This window comes from Meleagris gallopavo, chromosome 5 (genome assembly GCF_000146605.3).
Source record: "Meleagris gallopavo isolate NT-WF06-2002-E0010 breed Aviagen turkey brand Nicholas breeding stock chromosome 5, Turkey_5.1, whole genome shotgun sequence".
NCBI classification, from domain to species: Eukaryota; Metazoa; Chordata; class Aves; order Galliformes; family Phasianidae; genus Meleagris; species Meleagris gallopavo.
In genome coordinates, this window is record NC_015015.2 from 14,243,644 (window position 1) to 14,270,691 (window position 27,048).

Sequence of the window (27,048 nt, forward strand, 5' to 3'; positions counted from 1 at the left end):
AGACATATGTCTGAAAAACAGCGTGCAAAACACTACCACAGTAAGCTCTACCATAAAACAAATAATAAGTAGAATTTAAAAAAACAAAAATCAGGAGAACGGTCCCTTTGAACTCTGTCTGTATCAGCCTTGCAAACAGGCAGCAAGAACTGGAACTCAGTACTCAGGCTCCCACTTCATCTTGGCTACCAAAACAACTGAGAAGTTTAAGAAAACAATGACCCACTCAGATGTTAGGGACACACAAACAGCAAGGGTTTCTGGACAGGTTAGGCCTGAAATGATATTCCTTCTCTAACACTAAGTCCTAACCCCAACATCGTGCTGGCTTTGGGCTTGATTATTTCAGGCAGCCACTCTGCCTGAAAACTTACCCAGGTTCTGTCGAAATTCGGACTTCAATCCAATTTGTAGCAACTGATTTTCAAAGAGGACTCCATTATTTTTACACACAAACCTAAAGGAAGAGAGAGTAAATACGTTTTAAATTAAGACAACATTAAACAATTTTAGAACCACAAAATTCAGGGTTTAAACAGAGGATGAAGATTGCTGTTAACCTAGAGAGCATCAGTCTGCAAGAGAGGACTTTGCAGAAAACTGCAGTTAAAAAAGACAAATGCATTTTGCAACCAAAATCATCACTTGAAGAACACTAAAATAACTGAAATTTCTACTCGATAAGATGCCTGAGAAACTACAAAGAAAGCCACAATATGCTACACACACACACACACGCTCACACACACATACACACAAACTATAAAGGACCAGGCAACAGGCTAGGATTTTTCTTATTCATATTCTTGACAACTTCTGAAATTCATTAGGCTGGTGCAGAATTCAAAAGTTGGTAGCTTTGACTGTTTCAACCTGAAAGAAAAAAAGAGTTTCCTTGTTTTTAATCAGTTCTGTATCATGTATATGTTGACTTGGGAGTTGTATTTTTTTTTTTCAGTCATTTTGAGAGAAGCACATTCTGCAGCGTTTTCAGTCCTTCTGCCTGTCACCCCTCATTTAAAGTAGAAGAGGTGGTCAGCAAACATTAGCCTTTGTCATACAAGGCACTTAAAACATACTTCCAAATATGAGTACTTTTAACAGTTTACCCTTTTTTTCCTTTTTTTCTTTGTGAATAGTTGCAAAGCTCAATACACAACTGGCATTGTCTTATTTTAGAGCAGCAGGTGATAGTACTGATAGTACTGACTCATAAAAGCCAGCTCTAAGCTGTATATTTACTCACAAGCACGTTGTAATATACACAGCATCTACAGACGTTTTCTAGTCACAACTTCGACAGTATGCTTGTCTACTTTTGCTGGTATCAACTCAATGTATACTATAGTTTTGCTTTGTAACTATATTCTTGAAGTTGCCCAGCCTTGCAAGGTTTTAGTATTGCTTACTTGTGAAAAAGCTCATCAGCATCATGCACAGTATCAGCTGGTTCCTCAGAAACTACCTCAGATGAAGCCAGGTCAGGGCTAGTTCAGGCAGCACAAAGGAAGAAAGGTGGTAGCGACAGAGACAGCAGGAGTTAGTAAAGACAGCTTAGTGCTTAGTTACTTCTTTTACCTCCTTCCTCAAAAATGGCACTGCTGAGTTTAATGCATGAAAAATTAATTAGCTGCCCTAGCTCATTACACCTAGAAAGGTTTTAGGCATTAAATGATTCCCCCCTCCCTCTTCTCTCCCCCAGCCCACCCCTCCCTGACTGGTAGGAACCAGCAATTCCTCCTGAAGACAGGAGATGGCTGAAGGTGCTCAGGAGCTCAAGTTTATACCTCTTAACAAAATCCTTTTGCATGGTTAATTGTGACTGTAAAAAAGATTTAGTTCAAAACTGCAAATGTAGATGCATATTGGCTACTGTGCGTGTGTGCTTTGAAGCAGAGACTTCATCAACATTAGTGGTATATCTAACTACAGCTGCATCATAATTACATCAGTTACAATGCTCGCAAGTATTTAAAATGTAGGCAAGAATATAAGGGCACACAGAGAATGGCTTATTCAAGTAACAGATTAGAAGCAAAAGTGACAACAGCATTAATATGTGGCAAGAAACTACAAAAGGCAACTTCTCAATAGCACGAGAGAAGTGTTTCATCACCTACAGACAGACAGATCAAGGGGCTGGGCAATGCTAGGCTTTCTTCAACAGAAAAATAAAACTTTTCAGGAAATTTCTGTTTATGAAGCTACTACTCATGTTAAAAAAAAATAAAACAACATTTTAGAAAAAGCCCTAACAAGTTTGTGTTGCTTCTTCAGATACTGTGTAGCATTACTAAACATCACTTATTGCCTTCCAAGGGAAATACAGGATCAAGTCTTATTCACTGAAAACCTGCAAGAGTATATTGTCTAGTAAAAATTCTGATAAATTCTCAATGCTACAGGCAGATTAGTTTCAATAATTATAGATTTCATATTAAGATACATTGCAAATTTGCATCACATTGTTCAAAATTTGGTCCATGACAACAGTAACCTGTTCTCTGGGCAAAGAAGGATAGATTTTTAAGGTATACTGTGATCTCACAATATCTGTTTCCAGTGTTTTAGCCAAATAACATTTGAGCATAGGCACAGTGTCTACTAATACTAAAGGACTTAATAATACATTCTGCCTGACACAGACTACAACTACAGTTGGCAGTGTAGTTAGGAAGACACTTGTATGAAATCCCCTCAACAAATAACAGCTTGTTTTTCTTTTTTTACACCTGTTTGTCAGACAGTGGCACAAGAATTTAAGTATATCTTGAAATTCTGAGAACCAGTATCTCCAGATATAAACCAACTCATGGTTTCAGTATCAGTTTGCCATAAGTATGCAGATGCAAGGATACTTTATGGAAACATGACATACCTAAACTGATACACATCAGGCCAGATATCGCCCAAATTCAAGATATATCGTTAAGATACACAGGAAGCCCTTAGTTTAACAAAGAAGCAAAAATCAGCATGAAAGCTAAAGACAAGACTGTGTGGCTAACGTTCTCAGGATGATTACTACAGACTCAGTTTCCCATGAGCAGAGGTATTCGATAAAGATAGCATATCCAGCACAGAGTTCAAGAATACCTCTCTTGATGCACAACTACTACCAGGAATGCATCCAATAAACTGGAACAAAACCAGAAGTTATTTATTGTTTGTATTCTTTTGTCTAATCCTGCTTTAGTAGACAAATGCTTTACCAGATGCCTTAGAGGATGACTTAATTACCTTGCAAAGTTGTCATCTGAACCAGGAGCAAGAGGTGCAACAGCAGAAGCTGAATCTGAAAATACATCCACCAGCAGGCTACCACTAGAGGAAGGTGGGGGAGCTGAATTGGTGAGAGGGGCTGCACCCAGACCCAGCAGATCCGCAGATGGAGAAGGAGTAGACTAGGGAAGACAAGATACGTAGAGATCAGATCTTAAAATATATAAATTTGCTCAAATAGAACAAATCCAGTGACCAGGAGACAGAATCATGCACCGTTAATAAAATAAAGGCTTCATACGTGCACAAGTCATGTGCAAGAGCAAAGCAGAGACTGATTGTTAAATAAAGTGTTCATGCGTTAGATTTTAGCACCTACATTATGCCAGATAAGCTGAGGATGCAAGTCATGAGACAACAAAATTACAGACCTAATTCAAATACAAGCCAACTCAAAATTTTCTTGTACTCCAAGGACTGACTTTGATGCAGGAAAAAAGAAAAATCCCTGGCTAAATTTTTTCAGAAATCAATCAGTAATATCTCCTCAAAACAATGAGATGAACCCCAAGTTCATCTTCAGGCATCCAAGCTAAGCTGACATCCTAACTGGTAACTTAGCAGAATTTCTTACATTGCTGCAATTCAAAGTGAAGTTCATAAGGCAGAATACAATTTTAAATACCAGATACATCAGCCAATTTGGCACACAAAGAATGTTTGGCATCTCTTCTGCATGAAAAATATATCTGTTCATTGAAACATAACTCATCTGGAATGTATACTCTTATATACTTTAAGAGTTAAAGGAGTAAGTTGTAAGGCAGGGAGCATGCTAAAATGCTACTGCATTTCACTGTATTTACAAGCATAACCTGTAAACTAGAACAGCAACAAGAATTATGTCATGGGAATCATTCCTTTGACCAACCTTAAATGACATTACAATGAGGTGGTTCGGCACAGAAAAAAAATGAAGACTCATGTACCATAACTGAACAGAAACAGTACCATCAAATAAACAGCAATTGCTGATTTAAGGACATCCCAGGCAAGTATGGTCCACTACTAGTAAAAACAACAGTAACCCAAAACAAGATACAGAAATAGGCATGTTAGACAATGTAGAGGAACAGCTGACACTTTAAAAGGAGTAACTTCAATTTCAAACACCTTCATCAGCTTCATCACCAAGGAAATTTTTATTTCTAAGAGTACTGCAGTATTTATGAAAATACCAACAAAGGAGGGATAACTGTATAGCAAATATTCATAGTCTCAAATTTCAGACAAGAAGCCTTTAGCCCTAGAAAGCCAAGGAAACCAGTCTTTCCTCACCTGCACACCCTCTGAGTTAGTGAAGTAAGAACAGATTTTAAACTCACAACAGCACTGGCATTGACAGATGCAGGTTCAGCACTTCCATTCATATCAGAGCTCCTCTCCTTTTTGATCTCTTCCAGGTCAGTAACTGTGCCTGGACCTTTCTTCTTCTTGAGTTTAGCCAAAATAGAAGATTCCCTCTCTGGAAAGGGAGGCATTTCCTCTAGCACTGTAGCCTTATCACAGAGGAAAGAAAAAAGAAAAAAAAGTATACTAATTATATTTACAGAATAAGCCAAATCAACTTCCCAGTCTTTGAAGACACATTCAGGCAAAAGAAGAAACAATTACCTACACAGAAAATGACTACGTATGTAAGTCTGTATACAGTGGTAGATAAGACTTCCTTTAAAAAAAATTATTTAAAATTCCTCCCAAAGCTGTTGCTTAGAAGAAAAGGAGTGTATTACCTGTTTGATAAAGTACATTTAAAAATAAATAAATGAAGAGGAAGGGAGGAGACTATAGCAGACCTACACCAAGACCTGAACCCACAGATTACCCAAGGATTTAGTTAGACCTAGATGCCTATTAGCTGTCTAGGCTGAGAGCACCATGCTAGAGACAAAAGTTTTGTGCCCACCAGCAAACAAGTAGATTTCACAGATCTTCCCAAATAGTTTGAAACTGTTTAACAACAGCATCGAAAAAATCTGTAAGGATTAAGTGAGGACCTCCTTTTCTATTTGATTTCAATTCATGCATTGCCTTTGTCAGGTGTTCTTTAGGATATGCTGCTTTTCTTCACTCACACTCAGAGATGACATTAATTTCTCAATAATTGCAAAGCTAAAAGACATGCAGACAACCAGATTGTTGTGTGGAGAAATGGAAGTGGAAGAAATCAGTTTGAGAGTTTGAGGACTTGATCCAATAAATATATCTTTGAACTGCTTACCAAACCTCCAAAAACCCAGAATATTTTCATTAAGATACAAGCAGTCATTTTCCTTACCAAAGGATTAACATCTTTGATATTAGTTTTAAAGAAGGCCGCAGCTGAATTATGTACACTAAGAAGAACCAGCATCCATTTTACAGATCTTTAATTCCACATTAAGATTTCTGAGCAATCAACTAAGGTTTAGTCAAGTTTACTTATTGAGAGAAGAAATGGCTAAAGAGTTCTGCATAATAAAAAGGGTTCTGTACCTACCAATATATCAGTACTGGCAATAGTACTGAGCCTCAAATACTCAACAGCTCTCTGCTGCAGCTCAACATCAGCATTCTTTAGCTGACTGTCACTGCGCAATACATCTTGAATTGTAGTTTTGATTTCTGGGAACAGGTTCACAAACTTGATGTAGGTGGACAGAAGCAGAGCTCGGGTAGGAACACTACACAGATGAAACTTGGAATGTAGCAAGTTGAACTGGATGAGGGGACTTGAAAGAGGGGAAGAAAAATAATTAGTTCAGATTCTGTTGACGTGATAACCACAATGGCATTACTATCAAAAGCTGAATCATTTGTTAACTGACTTTTAGGAATATTAAATAGATCATTACTATTATTATTATTTTTTAAGTACTTCAATGAAATTAAAAGGTGTTTTACCTTGATCTTGGATCACCTGCTATCAGATTACCGAACTCTCCCAAGATGTAGCCACCTACTTTTACAAGATTCTCATGGCATGCTGGAGCTTGAAGGGCCTGTAGGAACACAGCATTAGTCACTGATCTGTATTGTATTAAAAACACATACATTTTTATCCCTTTTCCCATTTTTTTTTTTTTCCATTTTTTCCCTGTCTTTCCCTTGTTTAGTTTCCTAGATATATTCTATATTCTATATATGAGCAGGTAATGGTTGCATACTTCCAGAAAGATCACCAAGTTACTACTCAGTTCGGATTCCAGCATCCAGAAAACTCAGGGGAAAAAAAACAGTGTAAAAGGCTTCTATTTTTACTACATTTCAGAAAATTTCCAGGTAACATAATTTCCTTATTAATCCATCCAATTATTCTCACCTCAAAAACAGTCTTTGCTGCATACCCTTGAACATCATCCCTGTTGATAACAATCTGAATAACTCGGTACCACACTTCTTCACTGACGTAGTCACCGGCAATACGAATCAGATTCAAGATTGTGTCCACATACCAGGTATAATCCACTGCATACTTCTCTGCTAGAATTGCAACTTTCAGAACCTGAACACACAAAACAATCAAGAAGGTTGACTAGCTTCTGCTATAACCTCTATGCCAGGATTTACTTTATATACTTTCAGTGATATCACACATTAGCACAGAAGCCCCAGTTTCAGTTTCAGCCCACATGCTCCCATGGCAAAAGATGAACACAGATTTTGTGCTAGAACACATGGCTGCCAGGTTAAGTAAATACTTTCCTAGCAATGCATTTGAATGTGTTGCATCTGTGGCTGTATGTTTGAATATTTTGCTATAAAATCACCAATTAAACCATCATAGAGACAGCACTGATGAAAAACTCAAAAGTTATTGAAAAAAGGTTTAAAAAGGATCATTTCAAGAAAATTTACTGCTTATCTAAACAAAATAATTACCACAAGCATAGATTTTGGCTATCATTTCATAAATGCTACTAACTGGGTATAACACCTTTTGCAATTTTTCCCCACCAGGAGGAAGGAATTAGATATCACACCACCTTTTAGCTGATCATAAGCCACCGTTTTGGGGAATCTTTAGACTGAAACAGTGTCCTTACAGCATACACAGTATGAAGTTCTACGCACAAGTAAGTAGACATCACAGTAGTTTTTTAAGCTACTCATCAGTTGGCTTGAGAAGGACAAAACTCTCATATCTAGGGACTGTATCTGCTCAAACACCAACACTTCACCTTCTACATGCAATGCCCTGAAATTAAAATTCCTTATTTTCAAGTGCTTTTCTCTCCCCACCTCCATTAGTTTAAGTGAAACGAAGAACATTCTTTGCTATTAGACTAACAGCCCTCCAGTTGGTTTCTAAAACCATAGCCAAAGAATTTCTACCACAAATAGCACCCCAATCAATAAACAATACCAAAGTCAGACAAGCAAAATTGAGGAACTGAAAATATCTCACAATTTCTTCTCTAATGGAATAGTCAGCAGTCTCCAAGTAATTCAGCATTTCAGCCACAATCTGTTGGGCATTGCTTCGGTCACACATTGCATACAGGAGATCCACAGCTCTTTGCCGTACGCTCACATCTCTTTCAGTCTGCAAAAGGACACACAGCAAAAGGTCAAAATAATTTCACCGTTGTTGGGAAAAGATGCAACTTAATGAAGAGATGAGACATTATAACTCATGGTCAAATTTTCAAAGTTTTTCATATGCACAATTGACTTCTTCTGTGAATGAGTTTGCAATCTTTTCTGCACTAGATAATTAATACCAGTGACCACAGATGAACTAATAACTGGCTGAAATTGCCAAATTGTCACCAGGCCAATGGGCAGTCAACGTCTTGCAGTTTTAATGTCAAGCCTGCCTCAAATCAATAGAAGCTCAGCTAAAACAGACCTGTATTTTAAGGTTAGACAAATGTATTAATATCCTACAGTATGAGCTTGCAAGAAAACATTACATGTAAACACTGAACTGTGAAAGTAAAGGTACATGCAAATTAGGCTTCCTCTTGACATCTGCTTTCTCATATAAACATGACCTGAAAATTCATCTTTCTGGTTTCTTGACCTTTGGAAAACAGCCCATGCTCCACTGGAAACTGATCTACTTCACTGCTCTCCATCAGCTACTACAGTGAAGGTAAAGTGTGTGATACAAGCAAGACAGTAACAGGACAAAGTCTTCCTCAGCATTCTCCATTTTGAATTTCAAGTTCCAGCTTCACTCTACAGATTGAGGAGGATACTGTTACAGGGGCCACAGCTACAGATCATCACTAGTATCAGATTCACTAGTAAGTTGAAGAAATAAACTAAAGCTGACCTTGTTATTGCCAGCACAGCATGACCAAGGAAAATATCTCCTTTGATTCCCAAGTACTACTAGCCTAACCAGGGATAAGGGGCTTTGGGGGTGAGACGGGGAAAAAGCAGTGAAGAAAGGGACACGAAGGGTGGGAGAAGAGACTGAAAACCGACCGTACACTTAATATTTACCTTTAGTGCATTGATAACAGTTTCTATGTGTGTTTTCACAGCCTCATGTGAGAATTCAGAGCTGGCAAGCGTGCACATGCTTTCCAGTGCTAGGTAACGCAAATTAGTTTCTCGGTGCTGCAAGAACTGACCTAGCTGGTTACAGGCACGGACTAGTAGATTTGGCTCACTGCACAGAACAGGAGAGAAAGTGAAAGGGTTAAAAGCAACAGATTCGAGAACATCAAATACAGAATACTATTTCTGCAGTGCAAATTTCTTAAAGTGCCTCAGAAGGTGTCTGCTAGAATGTCCTGCTGGTGAAATGAAAATTCAGATACTGAGAACAAATCATATCTAATGGATTAAAGCAGTGATCTCAACACAAAACGCTCGTCCCTAAAAAAGCAAGAAAAGCCATAATAAACTATTCTGTCAGTGGCACAGTTCATTAACTTCCAAATCAATTGCAGTGATTGCGCTCCAACCTACCAAGCGACTTCTTATTCTGCTTTTCCCCATCTAATAAGAATTTGTTCAGTGTTCAAAAGCCATGATTTTTTCTTTTAGAAAAGTCATACTGCAATAAAACTGTTTTCACAGCTCACCTGTCGTGATGTATAATTAAACTTATCGCCTCAAAGAGCACAGCATTCTTCGCATTTGAGTGTTGTACTTTCTTTGATTTTGGTGGCTCCTGTGCTTTGTTAAGAATAGTTTCTAGGCATTCTGTGAGACGACCACGTACCGCAGGGTCTTCTAGAGAAGAACAAGCCGTTGGACAACTTCATTTTGCTCAACACCCTACCTCTACCTAAGGCCTTCCACCTTGCTAAATCAAGGGATTAAACTGAAGTATTCTGACACATTTAACAGTTCACCCACTCCCCCTTCAACTGCAGTGTACAGACATCAAAAATTCCAAGCAATATCTACTGAGCAAGAGTAAAAGCCAAACATCATTGGCGCTGTCATATATTTCAAGGCTTTAATATCCTTGATAGCATTAAAGTATGTTTAAAATGGCTATTGTGTGCTGCATACTGGTTTAACGCTTCACAACTAAACACAACATAGTTCAATAAAACACGCAGCTTACAGCAATCTGAACAACTCAGAAGTACAGGCTTCAGCATCTTTGTCTTAAGGCACAGCGCTTGCACTCCAACTCAGTGGCCATACTACAGAGCAGTAGCTCTTTGAATGTAACAAACTGCATAAGCTATGGCTACTGTTGCGATTTGTGCATTACCTGGAGGTGGATAGCACTGTAAGAGCCTCAGAAGTTTCACAGATAACCAAGGAGCAGGGACAAAATAGTACGTATAGTCCTGAAGATCTGTTGATGCAGAAGTTACAATCTGTAAAACAAGCAGACATCACTTCAGCTACTTAAGTGATTTGCAATCATGATAAGCAGCTAAAGAACACCATAGGTCACTTTTGACAGAGGCTTACAAAATTATGTCATCAAAAATGATTAATTAAGTAGCTTAACTCTGTGCAAACAGTCATATTACCAAGTACAACATCATGATCTCTAATACAAGAAATTCAGCTTTGCTAATAAAGTATTCCATTGAGTTCCTTCCTGAAAGCATACTTGCTTAAGAATGAAGATGATCATCTCATAGGGCCAAGACGTTTAGCTAGAAGTTTGACTTTTCTTGGGTCAGCTTTTCATATATCTAGGCTTCCTACTGGCTGATTCCAGTGTTGTAATTGACTGATCCCTGGTAGGTGAACTCAGAAATCAAATAGAAGATGCTACTGCAAACTGAACTATTACCTTCATTACTATTCATACTGCACAGCAAAGAACGGATGGCTTTCAGTGAAAGGGTTTTTATAGATAGAGTGTGTGACAAGAATTAGATTAGATTTCAGAGGGAGTACCCTTCTTTGTGGATTTCTTTTTCCCCTTTGATTCTAGGGTTAACACAATTCTCGCATTAGCCTTGTATGAGGAAATTCTAACTCTTGCTGCTCCAATACAGAACAGCTGTGCACTTCCTTTGCTTTTAAGTATTAGACAGATTCTTCAGATTTGAAGAGAAATTAAGTCTCTCTGAACAGCAAGTAATTTATTTTGCATCTAAGAGCACACACAAGTTGAAGCTCAATGCATAGCTGTAAAGTAATATTCTCACATGCCTTGCAAGCTTTTTAAGAGACTGCAGAGAAACAAAACAGTAACGTACGTTTTCCAGCACGAAGATGCTAACCTGGAAACCGCATCCATACAGAAATGTCTCTGCTCCTCTCCCTAAACTCCTTGTCCCTGCTTAATCCCCTACATCCCATTTACAGAATATCTAGTACTTATGAATATTAGCCTAGTGACAGCACAAAAGCAGGAACAGAAAGACAACCCGTCCTGTAAGAAGCTTAAGTGTAGTTAGAAGCATAGGCTATAATTTTTGAGAGTTCTGAGCAGAAATTTGTAGAATCTTTTCTTCAAGTACTCCTTGGTGTTACAGCAACATAAAAAGATAATTTAAAAAACTCAGCTACATCCTGGGGATCCCTGAGAATACATGTAGCTGAGAGAGAATGTTTTGCTACATACATTTGCAGTATAGCAAGGATTATACAAAAAAAAGTTTGGGAAGTAAAGCTTTCTGTTCAGCTAAGCAAGAAATGTTAAAACGTTGTCTGAACTACCTGTACAAACCAAAATTGAATAATCCTTGGTTTTAATGGTATGCTAAATAAATCTGACCTAGAAAGATGAATAAATAAGCAACATTAAGATAATCTGACCTAGAAAGCAGAATAAATTAAGCAACCGTAAATTATTATCAGAGTTATCATTGAACTCACTCTGCTTAATCTCGACACTGCCAAAGAGACTGAAGTTTTGAACTCTTCTGGGTTCTTCTGTGCCAAAGTTGTGATCAGACTTGTAGCTGCAGTAACCACACCCTAGAAAGAAAAACAAAACCGCACATTCACCTTAACAACAACTTAGGATGCTGCTTGTTAACACTACCTTTCACTGGCAGTAATTTTTATACAAAAGAAAACTGAGTTAATCCCCATGACAAAGACTGATATTAAAAACTCATTTATTTTACAGACATGTAGACAAATTACACGTCTTTAAAACTGACTAGGATTTTTAATGTGATATTATCATGCCTGCAGAGCATTTCATGTTGTTTTTGTATGAGCTTTGTCTCACATTTGGATAGTACATATAAAACACATTCAGAGAGCTGCACTAAAATAAAGCCTAGATGCAAACTATCTTCTTAAACAAAAGAAGCATGAGTAAAAAAAAACAAGATGCAACAAATGATCCAGAAAAGCATTCTGGCAACTGAATGTGAAGAGTGGCCTTTGTGTAATGCAAACATTTTATATTGCTGAAGACTAAAGTGTTCCCATTACAATCAAAGCAAAGGTCTAAATAGACTTTTTTTCTAAAGTAATCAGAAAAAAAATAGTCTGCTCTCTAGAATAACAGGTTTTTCTTTTTGAACCAGCAGGATAAGAATGACAACATGGATAGCACAGGATAGTGAAGTCCAGGCACTGTTACATCAGGCCTCGCATTTTTAGCGTGTGTTTAACCCTAAGAAAATTAGCATTACATCTATACATCAGACTCAGGATCATAAGGCTCACAATTTACAGTCAGAGCAAACAAAGAACTTATGCATACCATTCCTTTTACGTGCCAAGAATATTTAAGGCAAGTACAGTTTTAATAAAAATTAAAACATACAGCAATTTGTGAAAGAACTTTTTCTTCCATTTCTTTACCCTTGTCTTAAAACAGCAACCCATCTGGTGGAAAAACTCTAGAGAAATAAATTCATACACAGAGTAGGCCAAAGAAGAATAACTAAGCTGATTTACCAAGTGCTGGTCATTGAGGAGATGTACCACTCTGGATGTCCAGTCTCCCATGGGGACAAGGTCAGGAGAAGTTCTATACAAACGCAGCAGGCATAAGGCAGCACTCTGCTTCACACTATCCATGGTATCTCTGCAAGACAGAAACACAATATTTTAAACCCACAGTAAAGTCACAGCAATACCCATGGGCTACAAGTATGCTAAACTTTATACAGGCTCAGCAGTCTCTGAGAGAGAGCATATTTTCAACCGAAGTTTGCTAAGTCAGTTCTTCCTGAGTAACAGTATTTGTTCTGAAATTCATCCTATAAGTTTAACTGATCAAGTGCTCATCCATTACACATCTAGTACCTCCTATAATGATTCTGTTACTTAAAGAGACATCTCACAACTTTTCATCAGAGCTGAAGATCCATCATCAGAACTCCTCATTGAGTCAAGATCTCACTAAATGTCAAGAACAGAAGCTTCTTCCAAACAGATTCAAACAGTTCAGGTCCATTACATTACACATGTGAACTAAGCTGGATCTCCTGACAGGTACTTCATATCAGAGATGAATCATTACCTACTCAACACTCAACAGCTTCATTACCAACAGGCAGCATGCAAATTGACTGGCTGGCACCACACGTGCAACCCACAAGTCTATTCACCTTGGCATCCACAATGCTGGCAGGGGAACTGACTATTTTAGGTGCATTGTACTATTCTAGTTCAGTGAGCTTCCTCTCATGGAATAGTGAATTGGTGTTTTTTTGTTTTTAAGCACATTGCATGTGTCACAAGAGCTAAAAAATAAGTATGGAGCATTAGCAATGAAAGTTTTAAGAGGCAGTTTACACTGTGAAATCTTGGTTAAATGTTCAGAAATGTCCACACCCCCAACAGAAGTTCAGTCTCCTTATTATCTAAGAAGTTACCAATTTTCCATGACACCATCCCATACATCCTTCAAGCCTTGAAGACTTAGGGCATGAAAAGCTCAGTGTTCAAACAAGTCTCAACTGAAAGTGCTCTTCTCTGCTTATGACTGATGAATGCACTTTCTCTACACATGCATAACAAGAAATTTCAAGTCCGAGGAAGGTGGAGTTCCAGGATAGAATTCTTCCCATTTCGTCAATTAAACTAGGCCTATAGTAAGCAGCAGGTGCTGGCTGCTTATTCTTCTCTTTCTGGCCCATATTAAATTTTAGCTCTGTAGAACATTAATATCGTTCAAATATGGTATTATAAAAACAAACTCAAGAGTTCAGAAGTGTTCCACATGAATTTTGCCACAACTAGACATCACTTATTGCATCTTTCTTGTCAACAGCTTAGACTTTGCACATTATTTTAAGTTTCCAAAAGAAATAAAAAAGAAGAAGTCTAGCAATCTCAAGCTTTCTAATAGATTTAGTTAACTACAGTTTAGAAATTTACCAGGTCTGGTCAGAGATTTCTTAGCAGTAAGAAATGAAATTCAGAGTGGCTATGACTACTTGTTGGTTACAGGAACAGCTATTCACAAGGCCATCAGATGAGGCGAGAACATTTGCTCTACAGAATATTAGCACACTCCTTATGAAGTCAGGACTATTAAAAAAAGCTTTTATAAGCAAATTTGTAGTTTAAGCCCCTACTTATTTTTATTTATTTCTCTTCTTTTCATCAAGAGGCAAGGGAAGTAAAACAGAAATTTCAGTGTTTATCAGCACGCATTTATAAAGAACAAAACCTTAATCAGTACACAAAGTTATAAAAATCTATTCAAGATGTTGAGAACCTTAATTTCTCGTGTAGTATCAGTACTCTTCTACAAGCAACTCCACCTTTGGCTTTACCAGAATGTCTGCAGCTATGGGAGACCATTTACAGTGCAAGCACAGGGCTATGCAGCTCAAAGCATGGATTCAGCTGCTCCTGTTAAACCGAGTTACCAAAAAGGTTTATCAGTATTGCATCTGAAGGAGGCATGTCATACCTACCCAGCTACGAGGATTTTTGGAATTTCTCCAGCAAACGCTTCCGCCATCTCGCGGCTACCCACGTTGGCAATGCAGTGCAAAGCCAGACCCATGAAGGTGGGGTTGCGGCTGGCCAGGTCGTTCTTGATTGCGTTGTTTATTAGGCGAATCAGCTCACTGTTAGAGTTCACCAGCACGGAGATGAAGAGATAGCCCTGTGTTTCAGAAAAAGGATAAGGAGAATTTATTTTAGCTGGCACGGTCTGTTTTTTGCTAATGCCACAAGCAATACTTTGAGACGCACGGTGTCTCCAATATCAAATGTGTGGGCAGAAACATAATTAGACACTGGAGTGAAAGCTAGAAAGATGAAGTGCAGATGAAGTAGTCTGATGTCTCCCTTATTTATCAGAAAGCTCAAGGTCTGCAGGTCAATCTGTTTCAGCATGTAATCAAAAGATCATTCTGAGTGAGTGGGATAGTATTTGAATGAGAAGCAAAAGAAGAATCTGGCTTACTGTTTAGGCACTAGTACTTAAGAGATACTTGATAAATATGGCATTATCTAAGAAAATTTGAAGAAATTATAGAAATTAAGTTACTTGCCTATTCTGTTTCAAATATAAATGGTTAACCTCTACACAGTACTTAAAGTGAAACTCGTGCTTGTATTATAGTTTGTTAGCAGGAGCTAACATTTCTCAGAAGTCTCTGTCTCTATCTAAATGCAAGACTCAAGACAGTGAACAAAACAAAAACAGCACTGTTGCACAGAGTACACATTTTAGGTGTTATAATTTGTGGAACATTCTTAAAACACTACTGCAACACCCCCTGAGTCACTTACTAGTACAAGATATAAGATCTTTGGTGCAAAAAGGTATTTTCATTTTAGAATCACTGCTAAATCCCAAACAAGGCTTTCATTTGAGGGAGGGGGAAAATACTTATAGATTAAATAGCTAAGGCAGGATATTAGACAGAATGCCCTCTCTTCTATAGTACTCACAATTTGTTTTTCTGTGTATCTATTGGAACTGAGCAGGTTTACAGCCTCCATATGACCAAAGTCAATGTCATGCCCCAGGAGAAAGATGAAAAGCAGCTTGCAGACATATTTTTTCTTACTGTAACCATCCAGAGCCTTGTCACCTGGAAAGTTGGGAAATGAAAAGCAATTAAGCCTATACTGTTTCTATATCACCTATCTTCCTCCCCAGGGAGTTCCACACAAGTATCATTTAAGTACTATACTTAATACCATACTTGAATATAGTAACAAGACATAATTGTATCTAGTAATAAAGACTGACATTTGATTTAATATGAATTACCATGTAAAATAGAAAACCTTTGAGCATTCAGTTATTAGTCAGGTGATGGCAGTTTTTGCACCATTAACCTTGGCATTCAGTTAACAATAAATGAAAACTTCCCAGGCTGCTGAGTTTTATAATCTCAGATGTACTGTCTCACGTGCAAGTATAAGGTAGATGTAAATCACTGAATATTTTTATAGTTTCAGTTGAAAGGTAAGTAATTAATTTAAATTATTATTTGAGCTTTTATTCACTCTACAGGGAATAAATGTGTAAGATACACTTAACTCTGATCTTTATATCATTTTGTGCTAAAAATATGAAAAAGTTGTCCAACAATCACCAACATGTCAGAAAATTCGAGTAAAACATCATTTGGACTTTAAAAAGAAATGAAAAGAGAATTACAGAACAGTCACAGAACACAGGTAGCTTGCTTCTCTTCCTAATGGAAGAAAAATGCAGAAACTCAATAAATTGAGCAGTCACTGAATCAAAGAATTTACATATAAGACTTAAATATTTAATGAAATCTGAAATTCATATAAAGGAAAAGAAAAAACCAACTCTGAAGACTCCAGTGTTAATTCCATTTGCCATCACCCATATCTTAAAGTACAGCCATGAAATAATGCTGTCAGCTAGTCTCTGAATTCTCCTGCTGTGCCACTGGAATGTCTTCTTAGTAAATGTGTTTATAAAATGAAAGCACTCTCAAGTGCTTCATTTTTAGAAACAAAATACATCCTAAGTAGGTTTCATCTTTATTTGATGGTTGGACCAGATGATTTTATTCATCTTTTCCAACCTGAATGATTCTATCTGGACTGATATTGCAGTACCTCTGAATTCTAGAAGCTTGTTAGCATGGTCTTTTAAAGCATTTTATTCCATATTCAGTTACATGAAACAGCACAGAAGCTCACAGCTGATCAGGCAGTCTATTGCTTTTCCAAAAGAAGATACCTTCTAAAAAGTGCTTTTTGCAAATCTCTCTCTCCCTGTCCTAAATCAGGAAGTCAGGGAGCATACACTAAACCACACAAGCTGCAGTGCTGAAGTTTAGTCAGGTTAGCAAAATTTTGATAGATGCTGCTGCCCAAAAGGCTACATAAGCTTCTTAGTCTCTGCATTCTGGGCCCAGAATAACTCCTGTCAGATCAATGTGCATTCCTTCATGAAGGGCAAGTTCAGTCAGAATAGCACTGCATAACGAGAAGCTTAAAAAAAGATCTGCTCAAGTTGTTGCCCTTACCAAAAAAGCTCCACTCTTAAAACAAAAATAACAAAAATCACTTGAGATTTACGTAATGAGCAGCTAAACATATAATTCAAAAATGTCTTAAAAGTCTTACTAGTATGGAAGTTCCCCCTTCTTCCTTCTCATCCACTGGTGCAGGGCCAGCATAGAATTCCTATAGCAAGCATCTCCAGCCCCCATAGATTTCACACTTACCTAACACTGCTATAAACTGGCCTTACAGTTTGTGATGGAATGAATGCTACCATCAGTCTTTCAAGCCACGCAGTGTTACTGAATCAAGAAAAACCACGCTGGTACATTGAAGCAGACAACAAGACAAGGTTATGCATACAGGCTGCAACTATGACCGTGTTTTGGGGGCTGCTTTCTGTTTTGACTCTCTAGTCTTCAAGCTGATATTTTTTTTCCTTAAGAGAAACTCCTAGCTTTCATGTATTTAGTTGTATTTCAAAAAAGAAAACAAATGTAAGCACATGATTAGAGCTGCAATACAGACAGTGATATCCTTTACATTGTCGTCTTTAGACACCATTTGATCTTACAGAATTTGAGTTGTTTGCTTTTTTAACAGCAGTGTATCTCTTACGAACAAGCAGCAGCCTTACCATGAAACTATTTTTGTGCTAATCAGGGAAAAGCTGCCAACCAGCGACAAGCCAAAGGTTTCCAGGCAAATGATTAAAAGAACAGTTGACGTTGCATCCAATTGTCAGATCTTATTACAGTTCAAAGGAAGGGATACTAAATACCCTGAACTCATGTTAGTCTGTGCTCCTCTAGTGGCTGAGATCTACATAACCGAGGACTTGCTACAGCATTTAAAAGCATCAGTATCACGATGCTTCTCTCAGAGATCTAGATGCAACAAAAGGCGTCAGAATGCAGCTTCACATCTACTTCACCATATGTGAAAGAAACCTGAGTCTGCAAGACTGCCCAGCTATAAGAGCAGGAATGCACAGAAGTCACAGGTACAAACCTCATTCTTCCCATCTTCCCCAGTGAGTGCTGTTGACTTTGTGAGATCAAAAAGGGAGCACAGAGCAAAGGAGATAAAAGTACATACACTCAGACTTGCATTGGTTTTCACAACAAATTATTTGTCATGACTTGAACAATGCCATTAGAGCTCAGATTAGCAATGACCTTGCAGCATCTTAGGGTATGTGAAGCATCTTCGATGGAAACTGTGCCATGCAACCCAGCCTCACAACTCTACCATCCTACTACCAGGGCAAAAGCAGCTTCTTTCTAAGGAGGAACACCACTGTAACAGTTCCTGAAACACTTCTCCTTAAGAAAAAAATACTTACTGTCTGTTTTCAACAGCACAGGCAAATTAAAGATTCTGATTAACAGGAAACCTTCAAATTAAGCCAAGCAATCACCACTGGATCACCCCTCTAAAGCTTTTAGTCCCCAGCAATAACAACATGTTATTTCCACTCTTTTTTTTTTTTTACCCCCTCACCTTGTTTTAAATACCTTCTGATTAGCTGCGCATTTAAAATAAAAAGTACTGCAAAGCTCTCACTACAGTTATCTAAATTTAACAGTGTTTTGAAGAAAACTTTGCTTCAGATTCTTACTGAAATGTTAACTATACGTTTCTCTCCCAGACAAGTAGCATTTTCTGAGTTCAAAGACTCTTTTAAACACTACTAACAAATCTCTGCTTAAGTACGTGCTAAAATAGTACAGCCCCTCCCAGATCCAAGCAAACATCCTAAAAACAAAAGCAGAAGGAAGTTTTGCATGTTCTGTTATCTTTATTGCAATACACAATCGTTTCTTTCAACTCAGCCCATTTTTAAATGCTTCCATGTACATTTATTTGTAAGTACTACAAATCAAGTCAGCAGAAACAGGAAGGATCCAGAACACGTCAGCAGGTTTTGAGCACAGTGGGGTATTTCAAAGACTACTTGCTTTTTCTGAACAGTTGAGTTTGCTAGATTTCTTTCAGGCAGCCATCTGAAATGGCAGAAATAAGGCACAAATACATAACAAGACCTTCTGGCTCTGAGGCAGGGCCCTTCTGTCCATGATTTGGACCATGAGTTCAAACACAGCATCTGCTTTCCAATTTTATATCCTGCTATGCAGCTACAGAGCCTGCAACCAGCATGAGAGGTCTGCAAAGCAGTTCAGCCCTGTAGGATATTCACTGGGGGACAGAGCAGGGAAACTCTGTCAAGTCCCTCAGGCATCCTCACAGTTGACTGCAATTTCCAAGTCTATAAACAGGTTAGCTTCCAGAACTTCAATAGTGGCTTACATAAAACAGAGTGGATAACATCCTTAAGTGTTCCCCTGCTTTTAATGTGCTTTCTCTCTACATTACTTCAGCTATGTAACTTTACACAGTGACCTGTTTCTGCATACAATGTGCTCATAGCCTAAAGGCCAAAAACCAAAGCTTTTTATGAATGTACCTAAACTTTAATGTAAAGACAGGATTTGTCTTTCTGTGAGTGTGATACAGTCTCAGCCCTCTGAATAGAAGGCTGAACATTTGTGATGACAACCCATACAAATCCATGAGGGAGTAGTATTTAGCTACTGTACTCCCACTAGAGCACCCTTACAATTCAGTTGATAATTGAACTCTGGTTTTACTTCCAACAACTCATTTTGTCAGTGAAGACACTTACTATACCATCAGATTGTCTTAAATCTAACAGCTACTCTTCTAACACAAAACTCATTAAGCAACCAGAAACAAAAAAAAAACCTAAGCTCCAATGTCAGATCAGAATCAAGCAGAAAACACAACTCCTTCATATGCAGAAACACTGTATCAATATTTGGACAGTTTTGCTATTACATAAATTTTTGAGAGATCAAAATTAAGCAACAAATCAATAAACTGGGTATTTTTCACTCAAGAAAGCAGATCTCCTTTACAAACAAACTAATACTCTAATAGTCAGGCCTCTAGTTTGGCTCAAGCCTGGGAACAAGTCCAGCTTACAATCTGAATACAAAACAAACAGAATATTTTTTCTCTGCTTCACACAACTCCTACAACTTCTGCTTTATTACACTGGTGCAGTTTCTTGATACTGCACGTGTCTTATCTCAGTTAATGCAGAAGCATTTGAAGCAACTGTCAAGGACACACTGACCTTAACAACTCAGCTTTCTCATGCTGAAACAAGAGACAGAGCCACTTTAAGTACAGAGGTTCAGAAGGAATCCAGAATAAGTAGCACAGAAGCCAGATCCAAGCCCAGCACCAAGACATACATTGCATCGACTCAAGAAAAGCACAGCTTTCCCTGACACATACAACTTTATCCAAGTCCATTAAGCAGGAGGGTATTTTAAATAGCAGCTTAGCCCAAACAACACGAGCAACAGACTTAATAGCTACTTCTTTGACAGACAAGGAGTATTAATACTTATATTCTCACAATAACTTGCTAGCTACATGAGAATGAGGGGCTAGACACTGCAACAGAACATGCAGTACACAGAAGTCTAGAGGAAAGGACTGACAGTGGCCTCTTATGCTGGGCTCATGCAAGGGCATGCCTGTGACAACTACCAGCTTCCTTCTTACAGCCAGGCCTTTCCCTAGTCACAGGGACACAGCCAGCCTAACAGCTGCATCTTCAGCCATCTAATTATCACAGGGCCCCCATGTACACCATAATTGAGAGATCTCATCTTAAGGGACTCCATTACACATTCGTCTTATTTAACAAACATTAAAAAAAAAAGTCAGTGATATATAAAAAGGAATGGGGTTAAACTGAGTGACCTTGGTTGAATTAAGACAAAAATATATTATGAAGTTCAGTTTGTTTTTATGTGAATATCCGCAAAGGAAAACTATGTTGCAAAGCCCACATAGAACTTCTGCAGCAGAAAGATACACAGCTATCACCTCCTCAGGCCCTCAAGGCTGCACGTAGTTACACTGTGACAAGCTGTCCAGACTCAGACCCACCCAAATTTTGACATTTTTGTCTTGTTTTCCTTCAGAGAACCAAGTTACTGTCTTCCATTTGAACGACATCTGAAGTCCACAAAGTAATGTATACACGTAGATCATTTAATGGGAAGGCTAAGTCATATTTCATTCAAGTTACTCCCTTGAATACATACTGATAATTATTCAGAACTACTAAGCTCTGCTTAAAGGATGTTACAAATAATGTAGATCAACTGAAGTTATTACATTGCTTTACTGGCAATACTCTTTAATCATCACCTGATTCATGGTTCTACATAGCTGGAAGTTTTTATGATCATTTCTGCCCTGCACCATGTTGACAACAGAGCAGAACATACGATGAGAGCTTTTCAAGTCAGGTATAAAGTTAAGGAGTTGGGCTAGCAAGCAGAAAGTGAGATACTAACTGAGGCTTGAAGAGATTATTTAACAGGACTCGGCCACAGCTGAACAGTAAAAACCGGACAGCATCCCTGCAACCCACTCCTTAAATTGCTTTAACCATTACAAATTGTTCTGTAATTCCTTATTGCATCAATGACAGCACATTTAGCTGTGAGGTGAACAGAACCTCACGTTTCAAGAAGACTGGAACATCAAAGAGCAAATATAATCCAATTGCAGGAAAGAGATGGAGTCTCAATAATTGATTTGGTGCCTTTCTTTTTTCATTTTTTTTAAACGTGTTTTGATGTTTACAGACTCATCACAAGGGTGATGATCAGTGGCACAAAGTCTAATTGGAGGCCAGAAGCTAGCAGTGGCCACAAGGGTCAATACTAAGTTCAGTCCCATTTAACATCTTCATTGGTGGCCTGGGTGATGGGACAAAACGCTCCCTCAGCAAGTTTACAGACGGTACAAAGCTGGAAGGAGTGGCACCAAAAGGGTTGTGCTGCCATCCAGAGGGAGCTTGAAAAGCTGGAGAATTGGGCTGACAGGAACTTCATCTTTCTTTTCCCAGAATTCATTAACCAGATGACTTCTGTTCTACGTGACACAAAGCAGGCACCACAGAATCACAGAATCTCCTGAATTAGAAGGGACACATGAAGATCACTGAATCCAGCTCCTGGCTCCACACAGGACCATCCAAAATCTAAACCCTAGGTCTGAAGAGTGTTGTCCAAATGCTTCTTGAACTCTGGCAGCTTTGGGCTATGATCACTGATCCAGGCAGCCTGTTCCATACCCAACCACCCTCTCAGAAAAGAACCTTTCCCTAACACCCAACCTGACCCTGCCTGATGCAGCTCCACGCCATTCCCTCAGGCCAATTCATCCAATTTAGCAATCTTCATCATAGGATAACTGAGGTACTTTTGTGACTTTTCTAGGGAAGGCAGAAAAAAAGGAAGTTTACATTTAGTCATCTTCCTGTGCCATCAAATAATGTTTCACTTCCCTTCACAGCAAAGCTCCCATCTGACACTGATGGTGGTCTGATTTTTGGCATAAATACGAGGTTTTGCACAGTCTGTTCCTGAGCTTAGTTTTCCATTATCCAATCCAAGAATAAAACTTGTGTCCATTCTCTGGTGATTCCAGCAGACATTGTGTTCATTCACTCTAAGCAGCAAGCACATTTAGTTTTGTTACTTCCAACTGTATGATCAACAAGGCTGACCTTATTACCCACTAAAAGTAAGCATAACTGTAGCATTTTAACCAAGTGGTTTAATCTCCAAGCAAGATTTATATTAGACAGTTAGCATGTCTTGCAGATAAAGGGACTCAACTTAGCTAAAAACAGCTCAAGAAGTTAGCGCACGTTTAATAATTCAGTCACAGAAATTTATTGCTATTTTATCTTTCTACCAATTTGCCATACACCCTTAAGAGATGCACCACTTAAAAGAACATCAACAGATCCTTATGTAGTTAATGCAATAACTATTTGAAATAGACATGCTAAGCTAGGTCAGGATAGACTAGGAAGGTAAAAAGGTTTAATCCAAAGCCAGCAAGTTCTGAAGCCATATTCTGGGCAGCCTGGTCTCGTGGTTGGTGACCCTGCACATAGCAGGGGGGTTGAAACTAGATCATCATTGTGGCCTTTTCAACTCAGGCCATTCTATGATTCTACATACGACCTCACAGCGGCAATGCCTTATCTAGGTACACACAGCCCCATATCTCTTCAAACAGAATATTTACCACAGCCATTTCTGCTGAAATTTCATTCAGAAGAATTTCAACTATCCCTCCGAATCTTTAAGATTTGAAGCCACGTACAAACTTAACCATTTCATACAGTCACAGCACTGGTTAAGAAGCACTGGTTAACTGCCACCTCTCAAGACAGAACAAGGATAGAATTAAGCATTGCATACAACTTGGTTTCATATGAATAATCTTTGATGCTGTTATTTATGGGAGTGGTCAATATGGCCTCATCAACTACACATTTTTATCTTAATTTTTCTAGAAGAGTTTAATACGTTACTTTCCTAAGCAGATGGGGGTGGGAGGGATGCTTAAATATGTTCTGTTTCACTGAAAAAAATTACACCCACCCATGTTTTTTTTCAAACTAACTCCCAGCCTTTTGCAAGAAAACAGGCTGAGCAGTCACATGGCTGGGTGGCAAAGCATTAGAAAGTCTGTGAACAGTGGCTCATTTTCTTCTGTTATGGCTGAGTCATACGACAGTCAGGAAGTACTGTACTTAAGAGAATGCTTTCAGCAGTTATTTTAACAGCCCACACTCCAGAATTTTGCATATGTCTGCAGTTGACACTCAAAAAAATCCAAACATATAAAAGAAAAACACAAAAATGTAACGAGAAAAGTGAACAGTACAGTTCAGAACAGTCAGTTCACTTACCTTTAAATTTTGACCGGATGTTTGCCAGTTCTTTATTTATTCTCTTTATCTCCGCTTCTTTGCTTTTGCCTGAAATCAAAAGAACAGACATCAGAATACAGTGTTTCAAACAGCTGCACTGACCTCAAGTTTCTTTCCACCCCATCACTTTGCATGAACATACAAACATCAGGAGGAGTTCTTACTTTCCCTTTCCAAAGCAGCATTAGGACCGGATGAAGGCGAGCGCCATAGACAGAACTTAAGCATTGCTTTATATGAGAATCCAAGAAGCTAACGACACAACCATGTTTCAAAACATTTTACTTGCAGCCTTTAGACAGCATGAAAGTCTCACGTAGTTAATCTGAGATGCTTTTATTATTGATCTCCATAAATACTTCAGTTCCTGCATTCTTAGAATAAAATGAGGAGGGAAAAAAAAGAGCAACTTGATTACTAGGTTGACAGTGCTCTTGAGAAAGAAGAATCTTGAGCACAGTCATCTAAACAAGCAACCTGTGGTACTCCTCAGCTCCAGGAGGAGTCAATTCACTACTTCTCTATTGAACAGTCATTCAAACAGCTTCAAAAAGAAAATCTTCATGACCTTAATGGACACTGAAAAAGGAAAGTAGAGAAAGTAGTATGAGTACTCCAAAGACTGATAGCCCTCACACAGAAGGGATAAGCTTAGGTTTACCAGACTTCTGATATGCACCATGGATGTCACCTGACAAAACGGTATTTGCAACACACTTTTCTCACATGACTAACACCTTAACATTCTCAACAATTTATGTTTTGTATCAACCCCTGACCCTAAGGATATGTGTTAGGTTTTCAGGAGCTAACCTAACCCAATTTAGACACACCAAGAAATAAGCTGCAGTTTCAATTTTAGCAGTGCAATCTTATTCAAGTAACACTTGCACTGTCCAAACCAAAGGTGTTTATTGCTTGTTAGCATTTCGGTTTTTGGTGATTGAGATTCTACAACAGTCTGAGTCAGTTATCTCCTGTCTGAGTGAGCGCGGAAGAATGAATTATCCAGCTCAGGCATCGGATTCTATTGGCTGAAGTTTGGTAGAAGGAAATGAGTCCCATTCTAGGAATGCAGAACTGCCCATCTAGTTGAGATGCAGATTCAGAGCCACATGCAATCAGACTTTTCAGCAATTCCCAAAACATCTCAAGTGGCAGCAGGAAAAGGCAGCTTCCTTTACCATCTGTCACAGGTATTCAGCCACAAGGCCGTGAATAAAAGCTTCCTGTCTCTGTAGGAAAGTGATCCAACCTTATCTGCTGGAGATCAGATGCCCCAGTTCCACACATCCCTTTCCCCACACCACCCTGGTCAGTGTAGGGAAGGTATGTGACAAGGCTTGAAGAGCAGGACCAGCACACTGTGGTATCTCCAATCTCATCGCTTTCTTCCACATAAGCATAACTCATGGCATTTAAACACTGTACAACATTTGCATGCCCAGGCTTCCTCTGCTACCCAATAACTGTTTCTCACTCCTTCACAATTCCAAAGATGATCTGGCAGTGGGTCAGATGAACACTGATCAAGTAATTTGAGGAAATAAGTGACTCAGAACAGGTTAATAATAGCAAAGAGGGAATCCCAGACAAATATAAATTATTCCAGTTTGTTACCTCTTCATTTAGAGTAAAAAAGCACAACAAAAACCAATAACAACAAAAACCAACACAACCAGTAAGATTCCACACTTCTAAACAAAAAACAACTTTTGCATTTTGCATAGCATGCAGAAAACTGGTTTATACCAACATGCTCATATGCTCATATGACAATAATGGCCACAGGAGTACAGACATGCAGAAAGACCAGCACACAAAGAGAAACAAGTTAGGCCCAAACTCAAAGCAACTACATAAGTTTGCCTTGTCATTTTAACAAAAATGCTTACAGATGGACTTAAAATGAACGTTTTCATTCTCTGACATTGTTTTATAGACTCAAGTCACTGAGGTGTTGTGTGCACTGCCTACCAAGGCGCCCAACTAAAAGAAAACCATCTTCCCCCACACCCAACCCTGAAAAACCACTTACCTGTACACACTCGTCCACCTATTGTTATTAACATGGTAAAGCTTTTCAGGGCTCAAGGATTCACAGTACTTGTTCTGCATCATAAATCGTATTCGCTATCTAAATGCATCTTGTTTTTCAGATAAAGCTGGAGATATGCCCTGATTTTCATTTGGCCTAGAAACTCCAATTCATTTCCAGACTGACAAGGCTAGAGATCACAGCTCACTTCCTTCACTCCTTAGAATGCATCTGCTTGGATCACAAAGTTTAACCCATTTTCACCAACATTTCACACACACAGCCTTCTTCAAATTCAACTTGGCCAACCTGTAACAAGCAGGTTTTAAAGCACAAGCACCATTCTCCGTATAAAAAGATAACAACTGATAGAATCTAAAGCCTAAAGTGTCTTCTGCCACATATTTTTTATTTGTCTTAATTAAGTAGATTATTTGTCCTGTTCACATGCAGGAGATATGCTGGTGTTCACACCAAAGAGTCTTGTCAGCTTTTGGAATTCAATACTAGACAGAAGTTGGTCTTCTGAAATATATGCCGAAAGGATGCAAGTGTTCATGTAAATTTTAAAAGTCTAAAACTTTCCAAGTTTCCTACACTATCTTCAATCAGTATTCTTCATCAGACCTGAAAACACATTCCTTATTTCCAGCAATTCATCTGCTCTGGTAAAACAAAAATCAGAGGATAAAGTTTTAATTTCTAGAGCTATTCATTTATCTTCTCCTCTGCCAAGTGAAAGGGGCATATCATTTCAAAGTGTCACCAGTGAGGCTGGACACTGTATATCATCTAGATAAACTGGTCAGAGAACACACTTCAGTCTGGGAATCACTAGCTTGAGTAGAATGTTTCATTAAGTTTGGAAGCTAAGTCCTTGCTCTGCATCTTTAGGCTACGGTTAGGCAAAGCCAGGTGCACTGAAATATTTACCCTCAAATATTATTAACTGCTTCTCTAACCTCAGGAAGTGTGGCAATAATCCCTGAAGTTTGAAACGGAGAGGGAGGTAAGAAACACGACAAGTATGTACGTCTCATTCAGCTTTTCTTAACCCAAAGTGAAATTAAAGCTTTTTTCTTTTTCTTTATCCATTATACTCATGCCT

General features: G+C 38.5%; 1 protein-coding gene across 4 annotated transcripts in view; it reads right to left on the reverse strand.

The window, feature by feature from the left end:
• The window catches only part of AP2A2 (adaptor related protein complex 2 subunit alpha 2), a 30,204-nt gene extending 6,059 nt beyond the window's left edge, over positions 1–24,145 (reverse strand). The window contains exons 1-17 of one of the 4 annotated variants that reach the window (XM_019615421.2): positions 24,067–24,145; positions 23,882–23,950; positions 15,520–15,662; positions 14,532–14,725; positions 12,559–12,688; positions 11,518–11,619; positions 9,947–10,055; positions 9,303–9,450; positions 8,716–8,884; positions 7,670–7,807; positions 6,584–6,766; positions 6,166–6,263; positions 5,762–5,993; positions 4,608–4,781; positions 3,241–3,404; positions 1,410–1,487; positions 375–457 (exon numbers count right to left, since the gene is read on the reverse strand). In XM_019615421.2, coding sequence (XP_019470966.1) covers positions 375–457; positions 1,410–1,487; positions 3,241–3,404; positions 4,608–4,781; positions 5,762–5,993; positions 6,166–6,263; positions 6,584–6,766; positions 7,670–7,807; positions 8,716–8,884; positions 9,303–9,450; positions 9,947–10,055; positions 11,518–11,619; positions 12,559–12,688; positions 14,532–14,725; positions 15,520–15,662; positions 23,882–23,950; positions 24,067–24,130 — 2,278 coding nt within the window. In that variant the 5' untranslated portion in view covers positions 24,131–24,145. Of the gene's footprint in view, positions 1–374; positions 458–1,409; positions 1,488–3,240; positions 3,405–4,607; positions 4,782–5,761; positions 5,994–6,165; positions 6,264–6,583; positions 6,767–7,669; positions 7,808–8,715; positions 8,885–9,302; positions 9,454–9,946; positions 10,056–11,517; positions 11,620–12,558; positions 12,689–14,531; positions 14,726–15,519; positions 15,663–23,881; positions 23,951–24,066 lie in introns of all 4 variants that reach the window. The other 3 variants (XM_010711136.3, XM_010711138.3, XM_010711137.3) reach the window with 3 other exon arrangements.
• Positions 24,146–27,048: the final 2,903 nt, after the last annotated feature.